At 39.3% G+C, this 9,278-nt stretch overlaps 2 protein-coding genes across 3 annotated transcripts; one reads left to right on the top strand and one right to left on the bottom strand.

Annotated features, from left to right (window-relative positions):
- Positions 1-567: 567 nt before the first annotated feature.
- Positions 568-1,574, bottom strand: LOC110765637 (uncharacterized). The gene is made up of 2 exons (XM_021968805.2): positions 1,077-1,574; positions 568-919 (listed from the first exon to the last, which is right to left on the bottom strand). Exons 1-2 carry the CDS (start codon positions 1,462-1,464, stop codon positions 840-842), a joined length of 468 nt encoding a protein of 155 aa, XP_021824497.1. The 5' UTR covers positions 1,465-1,574; the 3' UTR covers positions 568-839.
- A 3,401-nt stretch (positions 1,575-4,975) lies between these two features.
- LOC110766136 (CLK4-associating serine/arginine-rich protein) lies at positions 4,976-8,719 on the top strand. 2 transcript variants are annotated; one of them, XM_088244441.1, is made up of 13 exons: positions 4,976-5,315; positions 5,448-5,486; positions 5,592-5,734; positions 6,008-6,083; positions 6,250-6,544; positions 6,629-6,738; positions 6,846-6,893; positions 6,978-7,181; positions 7,407-7,508; positions 7,718-7,851; positions 7,939-8,077; positions 8,290-8,415; positions 8,510-8,719. In XM_088244441.1, the coding sequence occupies exons 1-13, from the start codon at positions 5,119-5,121 to the stop codon at positions 8,532-8,534; spliced, it is 1,638 nt and encodes a 545-aa protein (XP_088100567.1). In that variant the 5' UTR covers positions 4,976-5,118; the 3' UTR covers positions 8,535-8,719. The 2 variants fall into 2 exon arrangements, with proteins under 2 accessions (XP_088100567.1, XP_021825111.1); XM_021969419.2 differs by having other exon boundaries at positions 4,977-5,315; positions 8,287-8,415.
- The last annotated feature ends 559 nt before the right edge of the window (positions 8,720-9,278 follow it).

Below are 9,278 nucleotides of genomic sequence, written 5' to 3'. Positions count from 1 at the left end.
TTTAAGATATCTTAAACTTCGATGGATTAACATGAAAGTATAACATATGAAGAGAATCTTCTTCAGCGGTTCCACTTCATTGCCTTCCCCTACAAGAAATAATACGAGCCGAGCTGTATCCATTAAAAGTACGACAGATAGGAGCTTTCTTGTTCAGTTTCCTTAATTAAACCACGAAAAAGTAAAAAGACAAATTTATCATTCTTTAACAACCCCCTTGAACCTTCTAATCTTATTTACTAAATTCGATACGCCACCTCAACATGTCTCGTGATATCTCGAACAACGGAATGTTCTAGAAAAAAGGGTTTTAGTTCGAACAAGAATATTCTCCATTGCATTATAAAAGACATGTTTTATTAGGAGTGTACTGTGTATTATATAATTTGTCAAGAGGAAATTACAGAACATATTCGATCAAAGTACGAGACACAAACATTCAAACAAAGCATCTAATTTGACCTTTTTTACATCTGGGTTCAGACACAACACAAGTCTTGTACTGAATACTAAATAAGAACAGAAAAAATATAATTTAAAAAAAAAGAATAAAAGAGAGCAGACAAATAGAATAGAACATAGCGAAATTACCCATTAAAGAAACCAAAAGCAAAAGGTCAATCCATCCCAGTACAACAAGTTGGTTCACATTACAACTACTGTTTGAAAATATATAAAAAAATTAAAATTAATCCCTCCTAATTATTATTTTTAATCCATCAAAGTCGGTGGGAAATTGGAAGATCACAGTCAATAATCACAGACCAAGTTTTTGACGTTGATGTTTGGTTACATTCATAACTCCGGTTTGGTTTGGTTACATATATTAATCAATCAGCTCAAGAACTCTGCCTCACCGTGCAAGCAACCACCTGGGCCCACTGCCTCAACCGCGCCTTCACCGTCTGCGGCGTATCTCCTTCAACCCCATTTCCATTTTCCCGGGAAACAAACAGAAAATCAGATTCATAATTCCCACAAAATTAAAGTAAAGAACTGAACTTGATCCAAAATCAGATGGAAAATCAAAAAATAAATACAACGCAGTTTTTGGAATCGCATGAAAATACACATACCGGGTCCGAAGATTGTATGCGGGCTGCCCACGGGGGAGGGCACCGAGTCGCACTCGGATGGGGTTGGCGAAAACGACGACGTTGGGGTCGTCGTAGACTTGTGAGATACCGAGTCGTAATAACTCTTGTTAACCGCGTAGTAAAGTCCTAAAGCGGGCAGGGTGTCGGCGAGCCGCTGATCCGACTCCGGCGAGTTAAACCCGAACCCGAGTTCGATGCAGGCTTTCAACTCGTCGAGGTCTTCGTCAGTGACGCTCTTGCTGCGCTGGAGCTTCGATCTGCCGTTGATCTTCTTGCGGCGGTGCCATGCCTCGTCACGGTAGGCGTCAGGGGACCAGGAGTGCTGCTTGTAGAGCGGCGGAGGAGGCGGCGCGTGCGGTTCAGACATGGGCTCAGCGACCACCCCCCGCGTGGTGGGGGGGTCGGAGGGACCTCGCGCGCTGGGGCTTTGGGGGAGCGCTTATGCGCTTGTTTGGCGTTTTTGGTTTATTTGATGAGGAGGAAGGTTTATATGGGAAGGAAGGAATGAAGGGAGGGTGAGGTGAGGTGGGACCCAGTAGTAGCAGAGACTTTGCTTTGGTTGGTCCGCGTCATCATGATCTGTTCCTTCCTTTTTCACTCGTTTTCTTCTTTTTTTATTTATTTATTTATTTTAAAAAATAGAGTTTCACTGATTTTTCTGTTTTGCTTCGCGGGAAATGTTCTGACGTTAATAAAGGGAAGAAATTGGTTTGTGGTTAAACCTAAAAAAATTCTTGACGGAGTTAAATGAAAGTAAATATTAAATGATTGATCAAACAGTCCCTTAAACCTAATTAATCATTTACAACTTTACTAAGCATCTGATATATTGGTTACCTTACCTTCAATGACTTGCATCATGCTAGGAAGGCCTATGTTAATGATTGATCTCAAAATTGTTCCGTCTGTGGGGTTTAGAGATTGAGAGGAAATCATAAAGCCCATTCTAGGTGGAGTAGTAGATTTGAGAAAACCCTAACAGGGTTCGAGATGAAATTGCAACAACCAATTTTTGTTTATGATGGAGCCATGACAAGAAGTTAAATGGTTATGCTTAGAGGATAAGAACGTAATCCCCAATCCCTAACACAAATGGTCTTTTGTGTTGGTAATTATCACTTTGATAGTCTCGCGACGAAAACTGAAAGGATGTTAGCTAGCGACATCTTAAGTCAATCACGCACTAGCATATATATGTAGTTTAAGCTGGGTGGCTTCAGCTTGAGGGTGGGGTTGGATGCACAATTTGGATGACTTGGCACACACGATGGAAAGGGGATGCTTAAATTAGTGCATTAGTTTATGACATTAACATATGAATCAGTTTAGTTTAGTTTCATTTTAATGTTCATATATTGCATTAGTTTTATTTCACTTTCATGATAGGAGTGGGTAGCAAGGTTGATCACACAAATTTAAAACTACCATCCTTTTTCTTTTTGTGATTTCTGGTTTTTAGAATGCTATACATATTTTTCTCCGAAACTTTACTTGATCGAAGATGAACTCGGTCAATTTATGAGATGATGGTTAATCATGATTATGATAATACATGAGGAGGAGGAGGAGGAGCTGACTTGTATAGTTTGGTTGACAGACAAAGCACGCCATCATAATTAATTCACAATTTATGCTTACGTTTGTTTCCCCACTTGTATACTCAAGAGTATCCATCGATAAGAAAACGGGCAAATAACTCACAAGTTAAGCTTGAGTTAGCTTAATCATCGCATTAATATACTAGTAACTATATATATATAATCAAACTTAATCTATAAAATGTCAATTCCTTCATGTCCAGCAGCCTGCAAGAGGTTGCTGTCTGTCAGGCCCTGGCGGCTTAATTTCCAGATTAAAAAAATAGATTAATTGTTAAATTAATTTTAGGTCACAGTTCCTAATTTTTTAATCTATATACTATATACATAATGTGACACATGCAACCGACCTAGGTACAAAATTAATAATAATAATGTGTGACATATTTGCTTGATATTTAGGTTTGTATATTGACCCAGCAAATCAGTGTTGTTTTATAAGTTCCAGAAAGCATGGGCAAAACGACATCATATAAGAGGGGTGGATGCCATGCTTGTTTTTTTTTTTCCTCTTATTCTTGACCAACAAGCAGAATGGAAGGTGGTTTTCTTTTTCTTCTAAATCATGATTATTATTTTCTAATTGGCAATTTTGACTGTGTGTTTTTGAGCTTTGTTGACTTGTAGCCCTTTGTTCCCATGCCAAACCCTAAAGTGTGGTGTTCATCATGTCAGGTGTCCCATGTCTTTTTGAATTTGATGCAAAAGCACAAGCACTACTTCCATTCTACTTGTTTAGTCAGCGCAAGACCACCATAGCGGCGGAAAAACTTGGCCAGAGAACATTTGAAAGTTGAAAATTCCTTTCGATGCATTTGTTTTGTATTTGTTGAACAAAATAATTCAAATTAAAGTTAACATACATCATTGAGTTTCATGGCCGTACGTCGTGGGGTTTCTTATAATGATCCACACGCAGCAAGCGTCACCTAAATTCTTTTAAGAAGCCAAAGCTATTGGTGGAATTGCTTTTTGATATTTTTCTTTTGAGTAGTAAACAAACAAGGACCATATAGAAGAAGATGATTCCTTCATCAAACTTATTAGCTGGGGTAGCTGGAAGGAGACCCATCATTCCTAGCTAACAGGTTCCAGCTTTTTTCAAGAACCAAGCCCTTCTCTCAATAATGACAGAGTGCTTATAGAACCGAAACTTGGAACTTACAAAAAGACTAGCCAGAATGTGTAGTGGCAAAGCTGGACTTTTAAGTTTACTAAGACCAACTCCAAGAGAAGACAAGAATCAAATTCAAACTACAAAACAGATCCATGAATTTTCCTTCCTGGGGTAAAGAACCTGTAAAGTCTGGCCAAATGCAGCCCAAGTCTTGGTCATTCCTTTGACCCTTTACCTTGCCTATGTAAAGTCTAGCCTAATGCGGTCCAAGTCTAAGCCATTCCTTTGGCCCCTTGCCCTGCCTTAGCCTTCTTTGAAGGATTTTATAAAACTGTTTGTAGACTTTGCCCCTAGGCTCCAAGAAGACAACAAAGAAGCTGGGCAACTTCATGGGTGGATCCCATATTGAGTGAGGGAAACTACCTGCACTCGTCCCTCAATGGATCCACCGACAGATAAAGAGGAAATGAAAGAAACCAACTTACACACTTGGTACCCAAACAATAAAGTTTGAGTGATGAAAAGAACATGTTGTACAATTAAAGCAGGTTAGAGATTACATTTTGTTATCATCCTATGATATCTATGGTTCAATTTTTATTTACTTTGTTCTTATTAATACAAGGATAAGGACTGGTTGTGTCTCTATTTCCATCACGCTCTCTTTAAACAGAGAATCTCATAATGAAATAGTTAGGTTTCGATATTAATAAGCCATTCAGAAAGTGGACCATAAGAGAAAATAAGAAAAAATAAGGATTCAAACTGGTTTTTATCACCTTTTAAGTTACATATATAGATTAATTTTACAACCTAAATGACTTTAGTTAATGACATATTTTCAATGCCTTATTGCACTCGGGGAATATTCGCGCATAAGAATTCCATAGTGAGGGCCTTTTATATGGCCCTTAGGCGAGATCCTATTTCTTAACCGTTGGATCAAATTGATTAACTTGATTCAACGGTTAAAAGATATGACCTCACCTAAACGTCATATATAAGGCCCTCATTACATGATGACTATTTGCACAAGCAACATACGGATAAAAATTGGGCTTGAAAAAATGTGGGCCCATGACCCAAAATGCCAAACCTTTTGCATTGGACCAAACCCAAAATACCAAATAGCTTGTATTCTACTATTGGTCAATCTGGTCTCGTCCTTCTCATGACATAAGTCGGTGGTCGAGGCAACAAGTGGGAACTGAGAAAGGGTTAGGGCTCTCTGTTCTTCTGTTAGTTGCGCAACTCAACCAGTCGACCCGAATCGGAATCCGAATAGAATCCAACAAACCGGTGGAAGATGTGGCACGAAGCGAGGAGGTCAGAGCGGAAGGTCCACGACATGATGGACGCCGCTCGAAAGCGAGCTCAACGACGTGCCGTTTTCCTGGCCAAGCGCCGCGGCGACCCGCAGCAATCGATCCAGGTCGTCGGCTCCCGCTGCCGTTTGTACCGCGACGACGGCCTCTACCAAGCCTCCGAGGACCAGCAAGGCCTGTAATGCCTCTCTTCACTAACTATTTCTTCTTGATTGAGCTTGAATTTTGCTCCCAAATTATTCGCAAATGGAAATATGGCATATGTATATATGAACACGACGTCGTTTCGTTCGAATTTTCTTTCTTTCAGGATTCCTTGGAATGGGAAACAGGACGTTTTGATTGATAGGTACAAATTGCAATACTTTCATCCTTTTTAGCAAAAGTTGTAGCTTTAATTTTGTTTTTGGGGGTCAATTGTAGCTTGATTTTTGTGTATGTATGTGAAATGCAGATTTGATGGGCGTGCTCTTCTCGATTTTATTCGAGAGTCCCGGCACTTACGTGCTCAAGAAAAATCGGAAGAAGAGGAAGAATTAGAAGAGTTTGTTAATTTTGAGCGTTATCGGGATTTAATTAAGCATCGTCGTAGAGGATGTCGGTACTTTATTTTGATTTTTAATCATAATGTCTTCAATTAAATGTAGATTACAGACTATTTTTATGTAAATTAGTTATATCACCATCTTAAGTTTTTAGATTATTGATTGTTTTTCTGTGTGCAATATTTATCTGTATCTGTTAAGACTAGAGTAATGCTAGACTCTATCAATGAAAGACAAAAATTATCAATCTTTAGTGTTCAAAACATTTCATAAGCTACAGGGTTTAGTTTAAGATTGTCACAGTTTAAGCTTTTTACGTCAACAGTTACAGATGAAGAGGGTTTGCAACATGTGAATGAAGAAATAGAGACAAGGGTTACTGCTCCATTTGCTCCTGAGAGGTTTGATTTTTCTCTTTTACATTCTTGCGGGTGTGGTCTTCTAATGTGGCTATTTCTTTTCCTGCACTAAATCAATTTGTTGGCTAGTGATATTATGAAGGATGTTATGACTGATACTTTAACTGCTTGTGGGATCATGTCTTATATTTTGATGCATATGTGGCAGGTCTCAGATGCAACAACCTTCTGCCGTTAAAGGTTCTTATTCACAGGTGGGGTTCTCTTATGAAGGTGATGGAAAAGAGGAGGCTCAGTTTTCTGACCCTGATGATAACGATGAAGATGATGAAGAAGATGAGGATGAGGATGATTTCAACAGTGATGATAGCAGTGATGAAGGAATGGATAAAATAGCAAAAGAATTTGGAATAAAAAGGTATGGTTGGCTTGTATACATGGATAAGAAAGCTAAGGAGGAGGAGAAAAGGCAAAAGGAAGTAATCAAAGGCGATCCTGCAATTGTAAGTTCTCACAACTTTGGGTTAAATGGCCAATCTTGTTGTAGTAGTCATCACTGCTTGATTTGCATTTCCTAAAATCTGTAGAGGAAGATGAGTCGCAAGGAAAGAAGGAAGGCTTCTCAGATAGAAAGGGAGAGAGAAAGAGAAGCTGCACGGGTAACTGGAACTCAGGTGCTCCACCATGATCCGTACCGGTAAAAGCTGCAAATTTTCTTTTTATTTGACTTTGCTAATGTTTCCAAGTGGTGGAATTTTGCATTCCATAGCTCTTATACAAGATTGCACCTATTTATATCTGCAGTGAATCTAGACGAAGTCCAACATATGAAGCTTATCCTCGCTCAAGAAGGTAAAATCTATGCCATTGCTGTGTATGTTCGTATTTTACCACAAAAGGAACTTGGTACATACTTCTTGTTACTTTTGTGTGCAGATCAAGATCACGATCGTACTCACCATCATACTCACGGAGATATCCTCGTGGACGACATTCTGATGAAGCTCATCGAAGCAAACCAGCAACTTCTAAAATAGAATATATTACTGAATTTGGGGGCTCCGGAGATAAGGATGAATCAAAGCGTGCAGGATTTTCTCCACCGTCATCTCCTCCCTCACAGGCCGATGTGTTGAACCGGTCGGAGCACTCGACCTTTTATTCTTGCAAAGATTCATTGGACAGTCTTTACTCTGCTGCAGCTTTTCACCCATTTTGTTACCTGAGGAAAAATTTTGTCGTTTAGAATAGATCAGGCTTAGGGTTATCAGCCTAACTGCCAAGAGGAAGAAGGAAGTAGGCTTCCTTTCTGAAGCTCATTTTGTTCCCTGAACTGATATCCCTAATGCTTCTTCTTTCTTGCAGGCCTTCAACTGGTCTCATACTTGAGGCTCTGCACGTTGATCCTGCATCCGCTGCATCCCTTGAGAAGGATAAGGGCACTAAAGTGGTGAAACCACCAGCAAGGTATCTCATGGAGCCTAGATCAAAAGATCTTTTTTCTCTCTTCATGCTTTAACTTTCCAAAAATTAATATAGTTATTGTGCCCAGTGGAGGCTTTATTAACCATTATGCTTATTTTCTTTCCTCTTGCTTTTGTCACCTGATTTCTTCTATATCCTTGTAACTATATATGTACGACTTTTCAAAGTTGATTTATTTCTTTTTCTCACAGCACATCTTCAGCGTTAGCAAAGTTAACTAAGGGAAGTACTTCTGGTGGGCCATTGAAACAGCAACCAGTGGAGAAGAAAGAAACTCCTCAAGAACGACTTAAAAGGATTATGAGCAGGCAGCTGAACAAACAAAGTATGTGGGTGATGGTAGAGAAGGCTATTGTGGTACTTTGTGTTGGATCTTCATATAATCTGATTATGAAATTATTTGCCTTTTCAGTTAAGAAAGATACTGCTGCTGAAATTGCTAAAAAGAGAGAGCAGGAGCGCCAGAGGCTGGAAAAACTTGCAGAAACAAGCCGATTAAGTAGATCTAGGCGTCGTAGTCGCAGCAGGAGCTATAGCCGCTCTCCTCCACGGTAGTTGATTTTTATTTATTGTTATTATTATTATTATTATTTTTATACATGATAGGTGCGGGCTCCAACTATGAATTTAAGGCCGATAATCCCCAAGGATTAGGTCCACTTTTTACTTGAATCATGTTGTGGTTGTGGCTGGTGGGTCAGAATTAACTATTCTGTGATTATATTATCTTGGCCATGATTGTGAAATGCATTTACTGCAGAAGATACCGAGATAGTAGAAGTCGGAGTAGAAGCAAGAGTTCCCGAAGACATTATTCTCGATCTCGGTCTCGTTCCCACTCCCGCTCCCGAACCCGTAATCGTTCACGCACGTACTCCCGCTCACCAAGGTGACCCAACTGTCTTTCATTTTTTTGTTGCCTGACACTCATCATGTGGCATGTTCATATTCCCGGAGATTGATTCAGAGAGCTGACGTTACAGGGTACGAAGCCGAACAAGACATTGATGGATATTGAATTGAGCAAGGTGATCAGAGTACTTCAAATACTTGGATTGGAGTATTTTTGTACTTTCAGAAAGGTAGAGCACTGGTCACTATTGAAATTCATAGGTTTCATTCCGAGTTATGCAAAACTTCTTGTATATGAGTATATAATAAATGGATACTATGATTTATGTTTGTTTCTGTAAGACTAGTGACTCTTTTGCTACTATATAATATGAAATAGAACCTTTCTTAAAACTTAAGGGGACAAATGACTTTAGTCGCTGCTATAGGATGGGCTTATACGCTTGATGATGTGCATGTTTTAAAGGAGTATTTGCTGCCTGCTTATTATACGTAGAGAATGATAGCCTTCAAGCTCAAGCTTCAGCCCCGATTGCTGCTTGAGCTGGCTTTGTTTGTGGAACTAGTTTGAGTACATTTGGAAGTTTCAACGAACAAGCTGAGCTTAAACTGGGCTCGACGTGTCTAAATAAAAATCAAATGAACTGTTTGTGAGCTAAAATTCGAGCTCGACTTGTTTTTTTATATATATTTATAATGAATTTAATATTTGGTTGAGTTCAGATCATCGCTTATATGAACTGAGCAGAAAAGCGTCTTGTATTGATCCGATTTATAGATTGTTTAAGAGAGTTCTCTGACATGGTATCACAGTAAGGAAGGGGATGAAGTATGGAAATGCAGTCGCATAGGTGTGAAAGGGATGACTAAAACTCAGGACAAGAAGTGGACAATCGTTGA

This window comes from Prunus avium, chromosome 7 (assembly GCF_965620075.1).
Source record: "Prunus avium chromosome 7, drPruAviu1.hap1.1, whole genome shotgun sequence".
Taxonomy (NCBI): domain Eukaryota; kingdom Viridiplantae; phylum Streptophyta; class Magnoliopsida; order Rosales; family Rosaceae; genus Prunus; species Prunus avium.
Note: the sequence above shows the minus strand (reverse complement) of the source record. Positions and strands in the feature narration are given on the sequence as shown.